This window comes from Myxocyprinus asiaticus, chromosome 35 (assembly GCF_019703515.2).
Source record: "Myxocyprinus asiaticus isolate MX2 ecotype Aquarium Trade chromosome 35, UBuf_Myxa_2, whole genome shotgun sequence".
Lineage (NCBI taxonomy): Eukaryota > Metazoa > Chordata > Actinopteri > Cypriniformes > Catostomidae > Myxocyprinus > Myxocyprinus asiaticus.
The window spans coordinates 43,256,642-43,281,002 of NC_059378.1; the positions used below are offsets into that span (position 1 = coordinate 43,256,642).

At 39.2% G+C, this 24,361-nt stretch overlaps 1 protein-coding gene across 1 annotated transcript in view; it reads left to right on the top strand.

Moving 5' to 3' along the window:
- The window catches only part of LOC127426481 (interleukin-1 receptor accessory protein-like 1-B), a 395,093-nt gene that overhangs the window by 154,035 nt on the left and 216,697 nt on the right, over positions 1-24,361 (top strand). The window contains exon 3 of the mRNA XM_051673334.1: positions 8,910-9,189. Within this exon, the coding sequence (XP_051529294.1) occupies positions 8,910-9,189 (280 nt within the window). The remainder of the gene's footprint in view (positions 1-8,909; positions 9,190-24,361) is intronic.

The window sequence follows — 24,361 nt, forward strand, 5'->3', positions numbered from 1 at the left end:
TTAAATAACTTCTCTCGTCTCCTTTAATGTCACCCCTTCTCTGATGAGTTAAAGGGATTGACTGCACACCACTGTTATATTGGTGCCACTTGTAAGTAGAGTGTTTCCATTCTCTGACATAAACAAGAACGGAAGGAGATAATCGTGTTTTAAAGGTGGAGTAAGCCATTCCTGCAAAAGACAGCCAAAGAAACACACCCCTCCCTTCAGTGCTCCTTCAGAAGCTCCACCACCCACATTCACGCACCCGCAATAGTGTTGTGTCGATCGGTCCGATAAACTTTGATTATTTTCCAATTTACAGAGCAAGGGTTGTGTACAAACACTGGATTTTTTTCAGCGCACACACAGAATGGACAGCTAGCGGACTGTGAAGGGATATTTGTTGAATTTGACAAAAAGTGTATTGGATTAAAATGACTTAGTCCACCTTTAACCGTCTTTACTTTTGGATGGCATCATGGACTTTATTATGCTGCACTGATCCCTAATTACCCCCCCAATACATGCTACCACGGCAACAAGCCCCCTCCTGTCACCATGGCAACAGAGACACGTAACACTTAATATGTTTCTGATTTTTGTGCTGTCACCTGACACACAGCAGATGCATTTCCTCTCATTACTCTCCAACCATCACTAATTCTGAGTGATTTTGCATAAAGGATTGTTGCTGTGTTTCCAGTAACCATCCCTGGGTCATTCATTGAGTGATTCTATAGAGATTTGACTAGATCTGACTTCCTGTACAGTTGGATGGACTTCCTGTGCAGCATGGTTTAACCTCCTGTCCAGTGAGGTTTGACTTCCTATCCAGCTGGACTGGACTTCCTGTCTAGTGGGGTTTGACTTCCTGTCCAGTGAGGTTTTACTTCCTGTCCAGTGAGGTTTGACTTCCTGTTCAGTGAAGTTTGACTTCCTGTCCAGCTGGACTGGACTACCTGTCTAGTGGGGTTTGACTTCCTATCCAGTGAGGTTTGACTTCCTGTCAAGCTTGACTGGACTTCCTGTCTGGTGGGGTTTGACTTCCTGTCCAGTGAGGTTTGAGTCGTTGTTTTATTTTTGGGGGGTTGTTACTCAGTGAGAGAGAGAAAGTGCTGGATGAATAATGTGACATGTTTCTCAGTTAGGGTTAGTAAATAAAACATTGAGTGGGCCTCAGCATCTGTCTGCAGCAGCTGTTTCACACAGACACAACCACAGATATTAGACAAGAGATTTTGACTGAATATTCAGATGTTCATGTATGGTAACATTACAAACAGCACATCTTTTTAACAACATAATCGAAATGTGTGTGAATCATCTGAAGCCTTTGAATCTACAATTTTTATTTCATGTGAAATCACACAGTTAAATCTGCAGTTTGATTTCAGACATCAGTCAAGTAGGAAATAAAAAACGAATTATTTTAAAGAGTTATTGGTTTTCTTACTGGTGGTATAAGGGTAACCCTTCTGTAAAGCTGATTTGAAACCATATGTATGATGAAGTGTTATACAAATTAAACTGATGTGTCTTTTTTTTTATTTACATTTTTATAACAATTTTAAGAGATATAAGAAATAAAAATAAATCAGTCACGTGACGTCAATGTGAGGATCAGACATGTGAATGGCGAGCTCTGCGCACTTTGCTAGTTTAAATACTTTTTATGACTTAAACTGGTGAGATTTGATACACTCTGTTCCATAACAGTTCTAGGAGGACAAAATGTCAAAGAATTTAAAATACTTGGGCTCTGGAGACATTAAAAGACACTTACGTGCTCAAACTGACACCCCTTAGCAGGCTGCGGGTCCAGGAGTCGATTTGGTCAGAGAGATGTGGGAAATGCGGCGAGAGACGCTGAACATGTCGGCAATGCTGACAAAGGTCGTTGCTGACTTGGAGGATCTTGCTGTGATTCGTCGATCGATCACTGCCATGGAGGCGAAATTTACTGATGTGGTTACAAGAGTGGGGGATGTCGAGAAACGGATAGATTATCTGGAGTCATCAGAGAGGGAATTATCTGCTAATCCTCTAGCAACCAAGGTGGATTTGGAGCATGTCTGGGAGAAGTTGGGGGACATGGAAAACCGTAGCCGGCGGAATAACATCCGTATCGTGGGAGTCCTGGAGGGAGTGGAGGGACAGGATATGGCGGAATTCCTGGATGGGCACTTTCCGAGTCTGCTCGATATAGCAGGCCATATGCTGGAAAGCGAGCAAGCTCACAGGGTTCTGGCTCGGCGATCCGTGGAGGGAGACAGGCCCTGATCAATTCTGGCCAAATTTCTGAGATCATCCGATAAAGATCTTGTGTTACGTGAGGCGAGGAGTAAAGGAGGGCTTTCTTGGAAGAACCACAGCATTCTCTTGTTCCCAGATGTGATCGATTCAAGAAATGCAAGAAACTTTTACATCAACGGAAGGTCGCTTTTGCACTGATATTCCGGCCAAACTGAGAATAAATGCTAAGGATAGCCGTAAAACATTCACATGCCCACAGCAAGCGATGTCTTTCATAAATTCAATGGAGTGATTAAGTCATCTTGTGGTACTCACGTTGCAGCCAATTGGACTGGCCCACTGAACATTTTCTAGACTGTTTGAAGATTCTGCGTGCTCTTTTTGTGCTGGTTCTGCCTAGCGGCTGGAGTTTATTTTGTAGAGCAACACACCTTCGGGACAGTTTTGTGGATGAATCTACATGCTCTTTGTGCTTAGTCCGCCAATCGGCTGGAGTTAATTTTGTGGAGTATTCTAGCTAAGTCATTGGACTGAGTAAGTCATTTGCTTGCACTTATGTTGCAGCCGAGTGGACTGGCTCACTGAACATCCACTTGACAGTTTGAGGAACCTGCACATTGTTTTTTTTTTTTTCTTTTGTGTGTGTGCCGCCTATCGGCTGGAGTTTATTTTGTGGAGTATTTATTGCAATGTCATTTGCTTGCACTCATGTTGCAGCCGAGTGGACTGGCTTACTGAACATTCACTTGACAGTTTGAGGAACCTGCACGTTTTGTTTTGTTTCTTTTTTTTTTTGTGTGTGTGTGTGTGTGCTTGTGCTGCCTATCGGATGGAGTTTATTTTGTGGAGTATTTCTTGCAAAGTCATTGGAGTGAATAAGTCATTTGCTTGCACTCATGTTGCAACCGAGTGGACCGGCTCACTGAACATTCGCTTGACTGTTTGAAGAATCTGTGTGCTCTTTTTGTACTGGTTACGCCTATCGGCTGGAGTTTATTTTGTAGAATAACACACCTTCAGGACAGTTTTATTGATAAAACTACATGCTCTTTGTGTTATTCTGCCTATTGGCAAGAGTTTGTTTTAAAGATTTTCTTTTGCTGTGTAATTCTGTCTCACAAAATTTGTATAGAAACACCGGACTTGAGCAATCCGATGGCGAGGTTGTCGCCTGGGCTCTCGTAGGCGTGCATGGACTGTTTGAGTTTGGAGGAACGGACGGCAGTTGGCTCTGTCGTGCGCAGGGTTAATGCGCACATTTGTCTTTTTTCTGTTTTGTTTTTTTGTTTGTTTGTTTTTGTTCTAGGGGATGTTCGGGGTTTGATTGTTATCCTAACCCTAACCTTGGTCTTTATAATCTTGTCTTTGACACACAATCTATTTTTTCTTATATGTCAAAATATAAAATGTTAATATGAGTGGATTGTCTCTCTCCACATGGAATGTGAATGGGTTGGGGCACCCCATAAAAAGAGTAAAGGTTATTTCTCTTCTTAGGCATAAGAATTATGATATAGTGTTTCTTCAAGAAATGCACCTTTCTCCGCAGAAAGCTGAAAATGATGGAAAGATATGGGTTGGGCATTTTTTTTATAGTGCTGGCTCGAGTAAGAGCAGGGGAGTCATTACACTAATAAGGAAACATTTACAATGTCTCAAACAGAGTAAAGATAAATTAGGAAGAATCATTATTGTTTTAGCTGAAATTCAAGGACAAAGTATTTTAGGGGTTACACACCTAATGCTGATGATCAGGGCTTTTTATAGATATTGAAGGGATGTTGCAAGCCACTATCACCCCTCATGATATAATATTGGGAAGAGACTTTAATCTTTTGATGGACTCAGTCCTTGATCATAGTGAAGCAAAAGTGTGTAAGCCCCATAGAGCAACACTGACGCTTCACAGGATGTGTAAAAATCTTGGTCTTACAGATATTTGGGGACATTTGAACCCATCTGGTAGAGACTATAAATTTTTTTCATCAGTCCATAAGATTTATTCTAGAATAGATTTATTTTTTTAATATCCAAATCCCTCATTTCATCTGTTGTTGATTGCTCAGTTGGAAATATCTTAGTCTCAGATCACGCACTGGTGTGTTTAGACGTGTTGCCACATATGGAGAAAAAGAAATCATATAGTTGGCACTTTAATGTATCCCTTTTGCAAAATCCTGAATTCCAACAAATGTTAAAGGCTGAAATTAATGTCTATATGGAGACCAACTGGTCCTCAGTATCCTCTGTGGGCGTGGCTTGCGAGGCACTTAAGGTGGTTTTTAGGGGCCGGATCATACATTATGCCTCATTCACCAAAAAATCCAAAGCACGAGAACTCGCAGAGTTGGAAGGGAATATTAAAAGTGCAGAGGAAGAGCTGAAGTGCTGAATGTCGTCTAATGGCCTCAGAAAATTGACCCAATTGAAATACAGATATAATACTATTTTGTCACGGAAGGTGGAGTTTTGGCTATTCAGGGCAAAACAGTCATACTTTGAGTCAGGGGACAAAGCAGGGAAGCTTCTGGCTAGATATATAAAACAGAGAGAGAGTCTTTTTCTACAATTTCCTCAGTGAAATCTGCTGGTGGTAAAATATTTACCTCGGCCATTGATATTAATGATGCTTTTAAAGAATTCTACCTTGATGTCTATATTTCCACATCTTTGTTTACTGATGAAGATATTAAAAACATTGTAGAACCTTTAGAACTCCCTAAACTGACGACTGAGCAAAAAAATTCTCTTGATTCTGAGATAACCTTGGAGGAGCTTGGCGAGGTAATTAAGGCCTTGCCTATATGCAAGGCTCCAGGGCCAGATGGCTTTGATGCTGAATTTTTTAGATCTTATTCTACAGAACTAGCTCCAATTTTTCTAGAAGTTTATACGGAATCATTAAAGAATGGAAAGCTTCCGCCAACCATGACACAAGCCCGGATCAGTCTGATTCTTAAAAAGGACAAAGATCACCGTCCAATTTCCCTGATCCAGCTAGACGTTAAAATATTGTCAAAGGGGGCCTGGGTAGCACAGCGAGTAAAGACGCTGACTACCATCCCTGGAGTCATGAGTTTGAATCCAGGGCATGCTGAGTGACTCCAGCAAGATCACTAAGCAACCAAATTGGCCTGGTTGCAAGGGAGGGTAGAGTCACATGGGGTAACCTCCTCATGGTCGCTATAATGTGGTTCGCTCTTGGTGGGGCACGATGTGAGTTGTGCTTGGATGCCGCGGAGAATAGCATGAAGCCTCCACATGTGCTATGTCTCTGCGGTAATGCGCTCAACAAGCCACGTGATAAGATGCACGGGTTGACTGTCTCACACGCGGAGGCAACTGAGATTCGTCCTCCACCACCTGGATTGAGGCGAGTCACTACGCCACCATGAGGACTTAGAGCGCATTGGGAATTGGGCATTCCAAATTGAGGAGAAAAAGGGGAGAAAATAAAAAAAAAAATAATATATATATATATATATATATTGTCAAAAAGTTTGGCTAACCGATTAAGTTATGACATCTCTTATACATATAGATCAGGAGGGGTTTATTTGGGGCCGCAGCTCTTCAGATAACATTAGGCATTTCATCAATATCATGTGGTCTGTGGTGAATAATCAGACTCCAGTCACTGCCATCTCACTTGACGCCGAAAAGGCGTTTGATATGATAGAATGAGATTATCTTTTTAAGATTTTGGAAATATACGGGTTCGCGAATACTTTTATTGGATGGATTAAGTTACTTTATAGACACCCGGTAGCGGCTGTGCAAACAAATGGATTAATTTCAGATTATTTTACTCTGGATAGGGGCACCCGGTAGGTTTGCCCTCTTTCCCCATATTGTTCTGTCTTGCCCTGGAACCATTAGCAGCCACGATAAGAAAGGAAGACAATTTTCCAGGGGTGATGGCGGGAGGTGTGGCGCATAAGCTTTTGCTTTACGCAGATGATATTTATATCTATGCCTTGCCTCTACAGAATTATTAATTTATTTTCTAAATTCTCGGGATACAGAGTTAATTGGTCTTAATCCAAAGCTTTGGCTCTGACAGCATACTGTCCGGTAACGGCTTTTCAACCGGGCTTTCCAGTGGCCCAAACAGGGCATTAAGTATTTGGGCATTTTATTCCCAGCAAATTTGTGTGATTTAGTTAGAGTTAATTTTGACCCTTTAATAAAAAGGTTTTCGAGCGATGTGGGCAGGTGGACTTCATTACATTTATCGATGATTGGGAAGGTTAATGTTATTAAAATGAACTGTATTCCAAAATTCAACTACCTGCTACAATCTCTCCCTGTAGATGTCCCTCTCTCTTATTTCAAACAATTTGATAGCATAGTGAAGTCCTTCATTTGGAATGGGAAATGTCCCAGATTACATTTCAATAAGTTGCATAGGCTGATTGACAAAGGTGGGCTTGGCCTACCCAAGATTTTGATTTATTATTATGCATTCGGTCTCAGACATTTGGCTCATTGGTCGCTTCCACCTGTGAGAGCCCCTCCCTGGTTTTGTATTGAACAGGAAGTTCTTGCCCATATTTCGCCATTGCAAAGCCTTTCTATCAAACTAATCGGAGAAGTTGTTACACCCCGTTATCTCACATTTGTACTCAGTATGGACAAAAGTGTCCTGGGTGTTTAATTCAGACATTTATTTAAATGTTTCCTCGAGCATATGGCTGAACCCAAAGTTATGTATTAAAAAGTCCCGTTTCTGTTGGTCAGAGTGGATTGTGAGGGAGGTTAATATGCACGGTGACCTATATGAGGGTGGAGTGTTGAGATCCTTTGAAAATTTGGTTCAACATTTTGGGATTCCCAAATCTCAGTTCTATAGGTATATACAGCTGCGCCACCTACTCTGTATTGTCCCAACCCCAAAGTGGCAGATACTCTGGGAGAGGTGATTACTGCTTTTGGAAAAGGTCATGAGGCATCAGTGTATTACTCCCTGTTAATTCAGAGTCTGGGGGACGGAGCTTTAACTTCTATCAAGAGATTATGGGAGAAAGATTTAAACTTGGTATTGGAGAAGGGAGTGTGGGCTAGGATTCTAAAAACATCAAGTCTGCATCTAGAGATGCAAGGGTGCGCCTTATGCAATTTAAGATTTTACATCGATTCTACTGGACCCCCTCTAGATTGTATAGGCTTGGTCTTAAAGACATGCCCACCTGCTGGCGATGCCAATCAAAAGATGGGGACACAACCCATGTTTTTTGGTGGTGTGTTAAGATCCAAGAGTTTGGTTGAGGGTTCAGAGTTTTATGTGTGACATATTGGGCACTCAGATTTCATTTTGCCCCAGAATCTGTATTTAGGCGATGGGGCGGTCATTATATAGAGGATAAGCACATAAAAAATTGTGTCTTAGCCGTTGTTATGAATGGCAGACATGTCATCCTTAGGGAATGGAAGTTGGCTGGAGCGCCCAGGAGTGGTGCACAGAGATGGGCAGGGTGGCGGCATTTGAGGAGGTGTCATATAGAAGGGCAGGCAACCGGGAGTTGTTTGAAAAAAAGTGGGGCAGCTATTTGGCATTTTTGGAGGGCTCTTGGTGAGGGGTGGTGTAGAGGGACTTACAGTTTTATAATTATACATTTATAATTTTATTTATTTATCACACATTATAAATTTGCACATATACAGTGAAATTCTTTTTTTTTTCCACATATCCCAGCTAAGCTGGGGTCAGAGTGCAGGGTCATATGTGTGTATTTATTATATATATATATATATATATATATATATATATATATATATATATATATATATATATATATTTATAATTTTTGTATTTTTGTATTTTTTTATCTGTGTGTGTACTCGGGATACAGGGATGTTTGTTGGGGGTCGGGGTGGGGTTGGAGATTGCGAGGTAATAGGAAATAATGGGGTTTAAGGGGGATAATGGTTGACTCTGTATACATGAATGTTTTGTTGTGTTGTGTCATGCTTGAGGAGCAACCAATAAAAAAGTTAATCTGAAAAATAAATAAAAATAAATATAAACAGTACCGACCAAAAATGACAGAGAATTAAAATTTTTTTGTTTTTTGTTTTACAATAATAAGAGTAATAGTAGTAATAATACTTACAGAAAACAGAAACAAGCATTACTTGGTAAGAACACATGTCCATGAAGACTAAATACATTAATGAAGTTACACACGTTTGAATAGACATATTTTTAGGACTGACTCATAAGTAACTACTTTAACAGAATAGTAGTCTTTCTAAACATTATCAAAACCTTTTTGACATCAATGAAAGCAAAATTGCAGATGATGTTGCCATGGTTTCATTTGTAGTTTATTGATATGATGTATTTTTTTTTTGTCACACACAGACACACACACACACACACACACACACACACACACACACACACACACACTCATACACACAAAACACAAACAACACACAGACACACACACACACAACACATACACAAACAACACATGCACACACACAACACACAGACACACACATGCACACACACCAGACATTCAGGCACAAACACACACACACACAGACACACACATGCACACACACACACACACACACATAAGCAGTGCAATTTTGTGCCTATTACATGTTATTACAGTTTTATAAATATATCAACCCATTAATAACATGTGTGTTTTCTCTATCTACAGTGGACGGCTGTACGGATTGGTCTGTGGACTACCTGAAGTATAAAGTTCTGTTGGGCGAGCCTGTGAGGATTAAATGTGCATTATTTTATGGATATATCCGTGCAAATTACACACACGCTCAGAGCACTGGACTTAGTTTGATGTGGTACAAAAGCACCGGACATGGAGACTTCGAGGAGCCCATTTCATTTGATGGCATCCGCATGAGTAAAGAGGAAGACTCCATCTGGTTCAGACCGGCTGAGATGCACGACGTGGGTCATTATTCATGTGTGTTGAGGTACAAGCGTCTTTTCTTCCTCTGTGTGTGTGTGTGTGTGTGTGTTTGAATGATATTTGAACTCTTTCCTGAATCACAGATACTGTTGCATGATCAGTAAACAAAGCCAGTGCTGTAACAGTTTGCTGCTTGTTACTTGTTATTACAGTGTTATAGCTATATCATATCCCATTAATAACATGGACAGAGTGGACAGAGATGCGACTGGACAGTTTTCAGAACCCAATCCCTTGTGTGTGTGTGTGTGTGTGTGTGTGTGTGTGTGACTGCATGATTACTTGAAGCTGATCTTTGTTTATATTTACACACACATCTCCGTCTTGTCATTATGATGTTCAAGTGTTTTTCTTAATGTTTTAGATGTTTAGATAGTTTGTCTGGAGGTTTTAGACATTCAGGTGGTTTATCTTGTCATTTATGTTCCTCTTGAATTTTAGATGTGTAGGTGGTTTATTTTGATGTTTCAGGTGTTTGTCAGTGTATTTTTAGGTGTTTTGATGGTTTGACTTGTAGGGTTAGACGTTCAAATGATTGCTCATCAAGCTTTAATTTTAAGATGTTGAGTTTTAATGTTGTTTCTTGTTTAGGTTACTCTTGAAGATTTAGACATTCAGTTCCCCTTGTTGTAGATATTCATATGGTTTATCTTATAGTTTAATATGTTCAGATGGGACTCGCGTGGCACTATGTGAGGGTTTGATGTGTCAATGGCGAGCTCTGTGCACTTTGCTAGTTTTTAATACTTTTTGTGTCATAAACCGGTGAGATTCAATACACCCTGATCCATAACAGTACTATGAAGTAAATATGTCAAAGAATTCAAAATCCTAGGGCTCTGGAGACATTAAAAGACATTTACGTGCTCATGCTGATTCCCCTGACAGGGCCGCAGACCAGGGACTCAATTTGGACGGTGCGGCAGGAGAGATTCAGCGTAAACTGTCGAGCATGTCAGCAATGCTGGCGAAGGTCATTGCGGACTTGGAGGATCTTGCTGTAATATGTCGATCTATCACTGCCATGGAGACAAAATTCACTGAGGTGGTTACAAGAGTGGCGGATGTTGAGAAGCAGATCGATTATCTGGAGTCATCGGAGAGGGAATTAGCTGCTAACCTGCTAACATCCGAATTGTTGGAAATCCAGAGAAAGAAGAAGGCCGAGATGTGAAATTCCTAGACAAGCTCTTCCCGAGTCTGCTCGACATAACAGGCCATAAGCTGGAAATTGAGCGAGCTCACAGGGTCCCAGATCAGAGATCTGCTGAGCGAGACAGGCCCTGATCAATTCTGGCCAAATTTCTGAGATCATCCGATAAAGATCTTGCGTTACGCGAGGCGAGGAGTAAAGGAAGGCTTTTTTGGAAGAACCACAACATTTCTTGTTCCCAGACTTTGTGAACTCAACAAGAGAGAAATGTGATCGATTCAAGGAATGCAAGAAACTCTTACATCACCGGAAGGTCGTTTTTGCACTGATGTTCCCGGCCAAATTGAGATTAGATACTAAAGATGGCAGCAAAATGTTTACATGCCATCAGCAAGCAATGTCCTTTATAAAGTCAATGACTGAGTAAGTTACTGTGTGATGCTCTTGATACAGCCAAGTGGAACTGACTCACTGGACACTCACTTGGCCGTCCGAAGAAGCTGGGCGCCTTCTTTGTTTCTTTTTGTGCTGGTTCTGCCTAGCGGCCGGATTTTTTTTTTTTTTTGTGGAATAACACTCCTTCGGGACTATGTTGTGGATGAATCTGCACGTTCTTTGTGCTTATGCCTCCTGTTGGATGGAGTTTGTTTTGTGGAGTATTTCTTGCAAATCATTAGAGGGATTAGAGCATTTGTTACACTCTTGTCACTGAACATTCGTTTAACTGCCCGAGGAAGTTAAACGTTCTTTTTTTTTTTGTGCTGATTCCGCTAGTGGCTGAAGTTTGTTTTGTGGACGAACACACCTTCGGAAGAGTTATGTGGATGAATCTACACCTTTTGTGTGCTTATTCTGCATACTGTCTGGAGTTTGTTTTATAGATTATTTTCTGTTGTGTAATTCTGTCTCACAAAATTTGTACAGAAGCACAGGACTTGAGCAGTCTGACAGCAAAGTTGTCACGGGAGCTCTCGTAGGCGTACATGGACTGTTTGAGTTTAGAGGAATGGATGCCGGTTGGTGCTGTCATGCGCGGGGTTAATGCGCACATTTTTCTTTTTTCAGTTTTTTTTTTTTGTTTTTTGTTCCGGGGGAAGTTCGGGGGTTGTTTGTTGCACTAAAGGGGAATGTGGTGTTTATAATTGTATTTTTGACACACAATCTATTTTCCTAATAGGTCAAAATATCAGATGGTAATATGAGTGAATTGTCTCTCTCCACGTGGAATGTGAATGGGTTGGGGCACCCATAAAAAGAAGGAAGGTTATTTCTTTTCTTAAGCGTAAAAAATATGATATAGTGTTTCTTCAGGAAACGTATCTTTCACCGCAGGAAGCTGAAACATTTGGAAAGATATGGGATGGACATGTTTTCTTTAGTGCTGGCTCAAGTAAGAGCAGGGGAGTCATTATATTGATAAGTAAACATCTACAATTCAAATGTCTCAAACAGATTAAAGATCAATTAGGAAGAGTCATTATTGTTTTAATGGAAATTCAGGGGCAAAGGTTGATTTTGGCCAATATTTACACACCTAACGCTGATGATCAGGGCTTTTTTATACATTTACATTTATTCATTTGGCAGACACTTTTATCCAAAGCGACTTACAAAAGAGGAAAACATAAGCGAATCATCTTAAGGAGACAGTGGTATGAAAAGTGCTGTATTACAAAGTTTCACTAGCATCAGAATAGTATTCAAAACAGAAAAAAGTGCAACAGGATTTTTTTTTTTTTAATGACTGGTTAAGTGCTCATGGAAAAAATGTGTTTTTAGTAATTTTTTGAAGACAGACAGTGAGTCAGCTTCATGGATGTTCAAGACAGTGAACAAACAGCAAAAGTTCAAGACATTAAACAAACAGCACAAGTCTAGCAATGAATACCACTCTACAACAAAGTAAAACAATGAAATAAACACACTTACACGCAACTGCAGACTCCTGTAGATAGATCGCTTCTCCTGAATGACTATGGATCCAGCGGTTTAAATATCTTACCTGGCACTGGACACGCCTTAATGCTACTTAGCACAACAAGGCTAGTCACGTGGTCAACTGAAACTAAGGATCACATGGGATGACAAGTGCGGGAACAAACTTCCATACACCGCAAATAAATTATGCTGCACTTTAGCAATACATTTTTAGGGGTAGCATACACCCCCCTAAAGCAGCAGATACTCCGGGAGTGGTGATTACTGCTTTTGGAAAAGGTCATGAGGCATTAGTGTATTACTCCTGTTAATTCAGAATCTGGGGGACGGAGCTTTAACTTCTATCAAGAGATTATGGGAGAAAGATCTAAACTTTGTATTGGAGGAGGGAGTGTGGGCTAGGATTCTAAAAAACATCAAGTCTACATCTAGAGATGCAAGGGTGCGCCTTATGCAATTCAAGATTTTACATCGATTCTATTGGACCCCCTCTAGATTGTATAGGCTTGGTCTTAAAGACACACCCACCTGCTGGTGATGCCAATCAGATGATGGAGACACAACCCATGTTTTTTGGTGGTGTATTAAGATACAAGAATTTTGGTTGAAGGTTCAGAGTTTTATGTGTGACGTATTACTCAAATCTCATTTTGCCCCAGACTCTGTATTTTAGGTGATGGGGCGGTCATTGATGTAGGGGATAAGTACATGAAGAATTGGATCCTGGCCGGTGTTATGATAGGCAGACAGGTCATCCTTAGAGGTAGGAAGTCAGCTGGAGTGCCTCTCGTTTCGTGAGTTGTATGCAGAGATGGGCAGGGTAGCGACATTTGAAGATTTGTCACATAGAATGCTAGGCAACATGGATTTATTCAATAAGAAGTGGGGCAGCTATTTAGCCTTTTTAGAAGGCTCACAGGGAGGGGCAGTGGAGGGAGATGTGTTGTTTTAAATGTGTGTGTTGTAGCCTATTTGTTTTTTGTTTTTGAACGTATACTTTTTATGTTTTTTTTTTTTTTAAAGATATATATTTTTCAAAATATTTTCTACTGTTTTATTGTCTGTTTGTGTGTCTTTGTCAATTGGCATTTGACCACTGGGATATCTGTTTGTGTTGGGTGGGGGGTTAAGTTTCGGGTGGAAGGGTTGCAAATTTATATAATGTGATTCCAAATATATATATATATATATATATATATATATATATATATATATATATATATATATATATATATATATATATATATTCTATTATGTTATTTGGAATCAATAAAATTGTTAATAACAAAAAATATGTTCAGATGGTTTCTTTTGTCATTTTAGATATTCAGATGGTTTCTCTAGCAGATTTTGATGTACAGATGGTCTCTTGTCATTTTAGATGTTGATATGATTTCTCTTGTTTTTTAAGACATTTAGAAGTTTATCTTGTAGTTGCAAATTTTTGTTCTGAGGTTCAGTTGATTAGGCTGAATTTGAGTGAATCTGTCCATTCAGTAATTACATGTATTGTGGTCGCTCTCTCATTGAGATATAATTGTTGTTTGTATAATGAGCTGGTTTGGGTGGATTTGATTTGGCGGTTGGGATAACAGTCCATTTACAGTAATCAGGCCAACACTGACTCTACTACAATCAATAACATCTCATTCCTTTAGAGTCAGAGAGAGAGAGAGAGAATAGAATTGTGTGTGGTGTATTATACAGACACTCATCAAAACAAATGACAGCAGTGATGCAAGACTGCAGTTTGTCTCTGAGTAATATAATAATCCAATGGTTCTCAATCTGTGAGGCATGGAGAGTTTGAAAAGGGGGCGTGGACACATATCTGTGACCCACTCGATCAAAATGAGTCATAATTCAAAACACTGGAATTTTGGTCTAACATTTTTTTGGACTGTTGTGTATCATCAAAAACAAAACAAAAATTTAAGCCTCAGCTTTCAAATGATGTAAATTTTATCATTAAATTCAAACTATAAATGTTATTTTTATGATCTTAAATTTTTCCCCTTTTTCTCCCAATTTGGAATGCCCAATTCCCAATGCGCTCTAAGTCCTCGTGGTCGCATAGTGATTTGCCTCAGTCCGGATGGTGGAGGACGAATCCCAGTTGCCTCCGCGTCTGAGACAGTCAACCCGTGCATCTTATCACGTGGCTTGTTGAGCGCGTTGCCACGGAGACATAGCGCGTGTGGAGGCTTCACACCATCCACCGCGGCAACCACGCTAAATTCACCATGCGCCCCACCGAGAACAAATCACATTATAGCAACCACGAGGAGGTTACCCCATGTGACTCTACCCTCCCTAGCAACCGGGCCAATTTGGTTGCTTAGGAGACCTGGCTGGAGTCACTCAGCATGCCCTGGGATTCAAACTAGCGAACTAGCGGACTCCAGGGGTGGTAGCCAGCGTATTTTACCACTGAGCTACCCAGGCCCCTCTCCCATTAATTTTAATAGAAGTGGCCCGTCTCTACTAAATAGTCTTTGGTAATTCTCAAAATGTGATTCCAGGTCAATACGACTCAAAATGATGGAGCAGATCATATAATATTTATAATTGTTTATTATATATATATATATATATATATATATATATATTTATTTATTTATTTATTTATTTATTTTTTTTATCGTAAAAATCTGACCATAAATACTAAAGCAACTTATCATAAAATTCAAAGTTTATTTAGAGCATCTCAGGGTAGCCTAATTCACTTAAATTTGATAATATCTGCAGTATTCTGATTATTATGAAATACAGTTTGAGCGGTGCAACCAGCCCAAAGCACAGCAACATTGATTCATCCAAAGTTGTGAGTGGCAGACCAATAGCAGATGTGACCTGTTTGAAAACAGTATTTTTTATTTATTTATTTTATTTATATTTTCTGCACTTCTGTTTGGTGCCATTATATAAAAGCTCTAACATCTGATTATTTCCGATGTTCAGCAGTTGTTTAGGAATAGAGAAGCATTGGTTAGATCATGAACACTGCGTATGCTGTGTATGATGAACATCAGGGATAGAAAGTGTGTGTTTGTTCTTAAAGTCTTCTTTCTCTCTCTCTCTCTCTCTTATGTTATGGTCAGTTTACACTGTAGAGGTCAATCCAACACAAACAGAGAAATCATCTGGTGCTTATATGCATGTATAATGATGTTGTAATAAGTGATTAACCTCACAGGTAATGGGCGTTCCACCTCAATGGCTCATTAGATTCCCTCATTAAGAGCAGCAGATATTAAAGTTTGACTTCAGAGAGAAACATTCTTTCAGATGAAATCTGAAATTCTACTTTTAAAGGGATATTCAAATGAAATACAATATCAGAGGTTAGAGGTCAAAAGATGTCATCTGCTGGTATCATGAGATATCAGCTCCTGCCATTACGGTAAAAACAGTCAATTGCCTTCTCGATCGAGGTGTTTCGTTTACTCTAGATCAGTTGTTCTCAACTGGTTTGGCTTCAGGACCCAGATTACTATGAAATTACTATGTGGCAACATAGTAAAAAACGTAACCTGTATTTCATGTAGACTTTGTAACACTGCATAGTTTTGTTCATGGTTTTCCATTGTTGTTATATTATTTTGCTGAAATATTATGTTAATATTAATATTATGTTTATAAAACATAATCTTGACAAACATTTTTAGACTTAACTCTCTCCATTCAAGTAGATGGAGCTGAACTTGTATGACTGTTAAGAAACACAGCTACCCAGTGGACGTTGCAAAGATGGCCACCGAGTGAACAGACCAGTGTTAATCTCGTCAACAAAATTACTGACAAAACTCTTTGTTGACAAAGAGATTTTTGATTTTGTCAACAATAGCAAAGGTGAGATGAAAAAGATGCACCATAACAATAACATTTAATTAAAAAAACTATTGATGAAAATGTGATGAATAAAAGATAATTCTGCAACTAGACTGAGATACATTTGTTAATAAAGTTAACTTAATTTCTTAATGCAACACTGATCAATTTAATACTGGAACGATGTCACTACTGCCGTCCATTAGCAGGTTTTATTGGCCATTGACTGCATTTTTAGAGAAATCAATGGACTGGTCAGATTTAGTCCTGGATGTCTGTAGGATTTTACTGGAGGCTCTCAGGGCTCACATGAAGATTAGATGTTGTTCTGTTTTTTTGATGGCATTTTAGAGTCAGACACGTCTGTATCACTTTGGTTTATCATCCATAAACAGTTAGTTGGTTTATTGTAACTATTGTCTTTGTACATCGCATTTGTATAATTTGTCATTTGAACATTAGAATGGTGCATAAAGGTAACAAAAGCTGAAAAAAGGGACGAATGAACAGAAACAGCATCTGAGAGTCAGTGAGGGCTTCACTTGCTCACTTGAGTCACACTTAAAATTGTCTGAATGACATTGCATTAGATCAGGTTTTCTCAACCTTTTGCCCACTGCAACCCACTTTAAATGCCAATCACACATGACAAGTTTGGCAGAATAATTACATTAATTAATAGGTACTTTATTAATCTAGTTATGTTTATATGCTTTTAAAATAACGGCCTTATATCTGTAGCCCAATATTTGCAGCTTTGGTGCGTCTGCTGAAGTTTTCAGACGGTCCCACAGTTTTAGCACATTTTAGCACAATGTGAGGACTTTTCAGATGGTCCGTTAGGGGGCTTTCACACTGGGCACGTTTGCTGTGGTCTGATTCCGAGTGCGATTGTTCCTGGTGCCCCGCAGCGCTGGTCTGGTTTCACACTCACTTGATTCTATCAAACCCCGGTCCATTTGCGTTCATCTTACGTCATCACAAACACGCATGGAGAACACAACGTGACTCATCATACTTTTAGTTTTTTTGTTATTTTGATGCCATTATGCACAGCAGAGTGAACGACAACTGTGTATATGTGCGCTTCATGGCGTAACTCATCAGATGTCCAGGGGAAGGCGGCTTGCTGCTGCTCGCAAACAGCGTTTTTTGAGGAGACAGCTGATTGCAAGAAATTCATTTGCATCTTGTTTACACTGCACGCTTACTCACGCTCGTGTCCAAGGTGAAGTTATCACCACTGTCATCTCCTATTATACCCTATATTTATTAGTCGAAGCTAATGATGTCGTCATCAGCTAAAACGCATGCGCAGGTTACTTTACTTCCTGAATGAGTGCGCACCCGAGGCCGAGTTGCTTTCACATTCACGCGAATCACGCTACAGTTCCATTGCAACCGAACACAGACAACCTCCAACAGGTAGTCTCGGGTTCGGTACCGCGGTGCACTCCCCGGTTTGCATGACAGCATCACATTACCAATTTTTCATGCGAACCGTGCTCTGTTTTGAACTAAACTGCCAGTGTGAAAGCACCCTTAGGCACCGTAGGCATAATTTCCAACAAATATCAAGGTTAAATTAATTATCTTGAACGATTTCACTATGACGCCATCAGACCAGCTTAAATATGGGACACATCGCATCCCATATTGATTCGATATGGGACACATCGTTTCATCTTTAAATATGGGACGATCCCTTATTTTACGGGACGGGTGGCAACCCTACTTGGGACTGCCGCTCTGAAATTATGATTTCCAGATATTGGATTGCATTCAGACTAGCACGGTACTGCATGGAGATAAAGAGCTACATAAAGAGACCATGTCCAAAAGAACGATTCATAGCATTGATGGATTATTGTGATTGGACAGCTAATAATTAACATCAGAGAAATGCAGCCTCTTACGGTTGTTTATGTAAACCTGGAGATATCAACACGATTGGACAATAGAGGTCACTGTTGCCCCAAACATTGCAAATGTACAGTTCTATCCTTCTAATTGGTAATTTGTTCTCATGACAGAAAAGATCTTGCGACCCAGCAGACAATGGTCCACGACCCACTTTTGGGTCACGGCCCAGTTGTTGAGAAACCCTGCATTAGATAATAAAATATCAAATAATGAAATAGATGAAGACAATTTGTGTTTGTCAGTGTGTTGATTGTAATGTGCTGAACTCCACCTGAAGTTCCTCTGTTAGGACACCTGTGTGAACTATATACATCCACTGAAAATCAGTTCATTTAAATTCATTGAGAAAAAAATCACTCAGAAAAGTTCAAATTTTATTATCTAATGAAATAACATTCACACAGTGAGAATTGTGAATTAAATGTCCACAAGTGTCCAAATACTGTCCAATAGCACTGAAAGTAAACTGACCATTGGTGTGCTTTGAGAAGAAGACCATATCCTGCTAAAACTAACTGTCTTCTTTCTTCCTAGAAAATTTCACCACTGTTTTTCACCTTCATCCCTATTTGTGCTTGTGAGCAATTTGACACTTTGTATTGCACTTCTCATGTTATTGCCTCTGTAGGATGAATCGCTTTTGCTGTATTCCTCATTTGTAACTCGTGTAGGATAAAAGCATCTGCTAAATGAATAAATGTGAATGTAAATGAATACAGACCGAAGTGAAAGCTGAGAGACACACAGACAGTGTCATTCTGGGTAAGCTCTGTGACTCCAGCGGTGTATTTTTAATCAGTCGGCCTCTGCGCAATGACACATGAGTTATGCAGCGGTCAGAGACATGTCTCACAGCACAGCCGACCTTCTTCTGGGTCATAAATAATGCAGCGCTCATAAAATACTGATTTAAAGTAACACTGTAGCCTGTGGGCAGCACACACACACACACACACACACACACACACATAAACGTCATAATGCATCCGTACGATATCTGACACTGCACATGTGGGATTTAACACTTACATATGCTGTCTAAGCGCTTATTTCATTAAACATTTTCCCAAGAATGCTCATATTATTTCTCTGAAGGCCGCTTCTCTGTTTTTAATTAAATAAATTCACTGAACTCTACATTAAACAAGTGAAAGTTCCTGCACATTGGGAATGATTGAACTAAAGATCCATCATGCCACATGAGCCATTTTATAATATGATGCATCAAGTTTAAAGTTATGTCTTAGTCATTAGAGTAACCAATGCTGTGTGTTACAGTCACTTACAGTCTGATGAAAGTCCCCATGAGATTTGAGTTTTGTGTCATTTAGTTCATATGTTTTAGTTTGAGGTCATCTACTGTATATGCCAGTGCACTCATAAAAGTACTAGTGTAATGCATTTAACATTTACAGTCTTTCTCTTCTCTGGACCACAATATTGATAAGATATTTCAAGAAGTCTGTCACAGTGAAGTCAAAAGTTTCTCAGCTGAAATCGGTTTGTGTCGCAACACTGACCAAAGCTGAAAGTATTGTTGAGGTGAAATGTTCCAAGATGGGTGCCAAAAGTGAGTTGTATTTTTAGTTGTAAATTATGTAATACAGTGAAGAGTGAACACACTAACCCAAAGCCCAACCCTAAACCTAACTGTCAGTGGAGTAAAAATGTCATCTTAGAGGGAAAATTCAACCTCTGAATCACACTCATCTTTGATTTATGTGAAATCAATTACTTTCTTGTTCTCTGAGACTGCTCACACAACACTGTCAGTCCCACCACAGGAGAAGATAAACACTTTTGAATTGTTGCAAAGATGACTGATGGGAGATGGCACTTGTCAGTGACTCGGCAGAGCGGGTTGATTTCAGGGTACCTGAACGTTCGGGAGCAGCATGTCGATTTCCTGTGTGATCATATTGTGTAGAACGTAAAATTATTTTTGAAAGAATGAAACAATCTCTTCTACAGACGAACTACTGAGTTCGAGGAGGAGGAAACTCTCTTCATCTCTGTCTGAACGTGAGGATCCTGCAGGCATTCAGAGGGAATTACTGACCGTGTTTAATGATCGAAACTGATGCATCTCTATTCCCACACAAGCGCTGCCTTCATCCTGCTAATTAACCGTGATAAATTCTCCTTCAGGCTCCTTAATACTTCAAACAATGAATCAAACGTGATCATATGGTTTTGTCAAAAATGGCATTAATTATGAGCTGACCCACTTTTCATGAGATTGAAGGGAATGTGCTCATGTTCGTACCTTATGCTTGGATGAGTGTGGGATTGTGAGTAAATATAATATCTGTATCACATACTGAGATGAACAAACAAACCCAAATGCTCAACGGCTGAAACATTGACTGTTTATTATTCATTATAATGATGATTAATTAAAAACAAATGATAACAATGAAGTTTCCTATATAAACCTCAATAATTAAATCTGTCACATGACTCACAAACTGATCTAATGATTTAACACAGTGGATCTCAACTGGTTTTGCTTCCGGATCCAGATTTTTCATTGAACATCTATTAGCAACAATTTGTTTGTTGATCTAAATTTTATCTTAATTTGAGTTGTGTTGTGTTGCATCACCTCATTTTAAATAAGGTTTAGCAAATCAAATATTAAATTATAAACCGGTGATTAATTTAATCCACCATGATGGATTCTGAACCTAGCTGTAGCTCGTGAGTACACAGGGCCGATGTCGCAGCAGCGTGTACAATGTCACAAGCTTTAAAATATGGCAGCATCATTTAAGAAAAAATGACCACATAGGTCTCAGATCGACCGAGTCCCCTCGTGTATAACGATCACCTGTCGCTTGTTACAGCTCTCGTTAAATGTCGGATAGCGCTCTCCTCTTGCTTCTCCTCGAGAGACCCGTCTCTGTCCTGTGTCCCCGCATGTAAAGGATGGGGAAGCGGCTAATCACACCGCCACCGAGACGAGCCACCGTACTCGCACCCCGAATTTGAAAGCACGCATCGTGGCCAACAGCCCAAGATTTTGGACCATAATAAACATAAATAATATGATAATCGATTCTTAGAGGTCTGACGACACATCCACTGTTTGTTTACCTAGTCATTCATGTTTAATTTAAATGTTTTTTTTAAACCACCTCAGCTGTGAGTATAAAGTTAATCCCTAACTGAGATTTAAATCAGAGTTTAAAGTAATGGAGCAACAGGATTAAAATAAATCTAGATTTACTGTGAAATTTAAAGCCTGATTATTTTTAAACAAGATTTAAAATTTGGTGCAACAGAATTATCAGATAAACCTTGAATCTACATTTACGATTAATCCTTGTTGGTGCAACCCACCGTAAATGTCTCTTGAATTAAACTGCAATAATTCACCACTCAAAACACATTACACCATACTATGTATTCTTGCTGCAAGTGAACCTGAATTTCAAGTAGTCTGGCTGGTATTTTCTTTGACCATGTGTAGTTTTGTTGATGGTTTTTATGTCACACAACCTGTCCATGTTGATGTGTGTCTAATTTGACAAGCTTCTAATAAGTGACAGCAACAAGATCAAACGGGAAGTCTGCATGTTGTTTCTGAGAGTTCCAGTACTCTAGGATCGGTCACATTATGCTGACACACTGACAAGCGGCATCTCCTATTAGGCATTTTTTTGTATCGCTCCAGTATGTTTACCTTCTTTTGTGGTGCGATCAGTTTGGTTCACGCGTTGAAACCAGGAAGTAATCACTTTCACATAATCAGTAACGAGTGCGAATTGATGGTTCCATTTCCCCCCTAACATTTTTACTCGACTGATGGTTAGGTTTAGTTGTGGGGTTTGTGTTGGGGGGTGTACACTTTATAAAATATGCATTTCTCTTCAATGAATTAAATCAGCACTCAGCACTCGCAATTGGCACCCCTCTGTGGACATTTCATCTGCAAAATGGTGCTCTCACATGCTCATATGCCCAACAACACTTACTGCTTTGGCCACTGGGGGCAGTGTTTTAAATTTCAGTAAACACAGACCGAATCTTAGCTACAGAAAAGTCAACCTATTGTTGACACATGACATCAACCACGAAATATATGGGTAGGGTTTTCTCTTTTAAAAATTGAGTCTAATTAATATATATATATATATTAGAATAATAGTAAAGTCATCAAAACTATGGAATAACATAAATGGAAGTATGGGAATTATGTTGTGAAATAAATCCAAACTGTGTTATATTTGAGCATCTTCAAAGTAGTGACCCTTTGTCTAGAATTTGCAGACATGTACTCTTGACATTTTCTCAAGCAACTTCTTGAGGTATCACCCTGGGATGCTTTTTAAACAGTATTGAAGGAGTTCCCATCTATGTTGGGCACTTATTGGCTGCTTTTCTTTATTATTTCATCCAAGTCATCCATTTCAAAAACTTAAATGTTAGTTTTATAATGAAATAAATTAATATGGTGGCACAATTATATTTTTGTCTACAAAACTAATTTCAAACTTTTAAGCATACGCCTTCAGATCAAAAGATTTTTAAGATCATGAGAAACATTTCAGTCAAGTGTTTCAAAACTTTTGACCGGTATTGTATATATAATTAAAAACATATTTTGTATTTTTTAAATGTATGTTTCTGAAGTTCGTAATATTCAACAGGTTTAATTTGTAGATGATGTCTATATGTCAATATTGCACTTTCAGTGCCTTTTCAGACATATGAAAATATATGCTAGAATCACACTATGTTTTAATACCCGTGAAAACAAATGAGATCACATTGGCACAGTTGCGTTTGGCTCTTGAATGTTGTTTTGTCCTGCTTTTCTGTTTCTCTTCCTGTCTGACTGAATACATCAGCAGTGAGACATGAAAGACGAATTGAATGAACACGTGACATTTAGAAGGTGTTGAGGACAAAGACGTCATCGTTATCCATCGATCGGTCATTTGTCATCAGACTTGGTTGCTCGTTACCAGTGGGCAGCATTTACTTGAATATTTAACAGCACTCGACTCGAGGGAACTCATTTGCACACGAGTCTGATAATCTCACATCATGGTGAATTTACATCTTCAGCCTCATAAAAATTCCTCATAATCTGACAGCAAACTGAACTCCATCAACGCTCGCTCGCCTCCGCTGCAGATACAACACACTCATTTTGTGCTCCATACAACAACAGCAAAAATGATGCTCTTGTTAGCAGTATTAGCAGAGTTGCAGTTCTGTGATTGATGAATTCTGGACACTTTCATTCTCTTGCAGTAGAATAACACATCATCAATACTTCAGTCTATTGATCTGTTGTCCAGTGATCAGTTAACCGCTGTGAGACTGAGATAACAGGATCATCAGGTTCTGTTTATGTCAGCTAAATTGCATGCTGTCCTTACAGCAAAAAGAGGAGTTAATAAATATTAAGAAATTGTTATGCTGATCATATCATTTGTAATAAAAATGTTGTACTTATTTAGGAGAAAAGAAAAATAGAAGAATTTCCACCAGTGTTGTCAGACTTACAGAACAGTTAAAGAACGTAATAAATTCAGGCAAGTCGTTTTCTGCGGCAGCTTCAGAATATGTGAAAACAAAAGGCTAAATTAATTTTCAGCTCCATCTGTGAATATCACAACTTCATCACTCTGGATTCAGATTAGACTTTTATCCTGTAGATGATGTCAGACTGGCCACGTACGTTTCGTTCATTATCATCATTAATATTCAATCAAATAGATTTCCTCTGCTGTTAGTAAAGCACTTGATGATAGTGCAAGAGTGGTGTTATTATTTTCATATTGATGTTATGAGAATGTTTTTCTCTTGATTTGAGATGAATAATGCATGTAATCTTTTATATAAACATGCTCAATAATAGTGCTTCTCAACTGGTTTTACTTCAGGATCCAGATTTTACTTTGGTCATCAAGTGGTGACCCAACAATACCAGAAACAAAAATGTCCTGTAAAATTAAACATTTACATTTATTAATATTACCATAAACTGCACAGGGTCAACAGTATGTACATTTCTGAACATGACAGACTGAACAGGAAAGTTTTGTTGCCATGTTGACATCTGTCTAATTTGACGAGCTTATTGCAAGTGACAGATACACGACCTTTGACATCTATAGGACCATCAATAGACTCAAACAAACTTGAGGAGAAAACGTCATGGTTACTTTCGTAACCTCCGTTCCCTGATGGAGGGAACGAGGCGTTGTGTCGATGTAGTGACACTAGGGGTCACTCTTGGGGGCCCCAAACACCTCTGCTTTTTTTAAAAAAGGCCAATGAGAATTGGCGAGTGGAATTTGCATGCCACTCCCCCGGA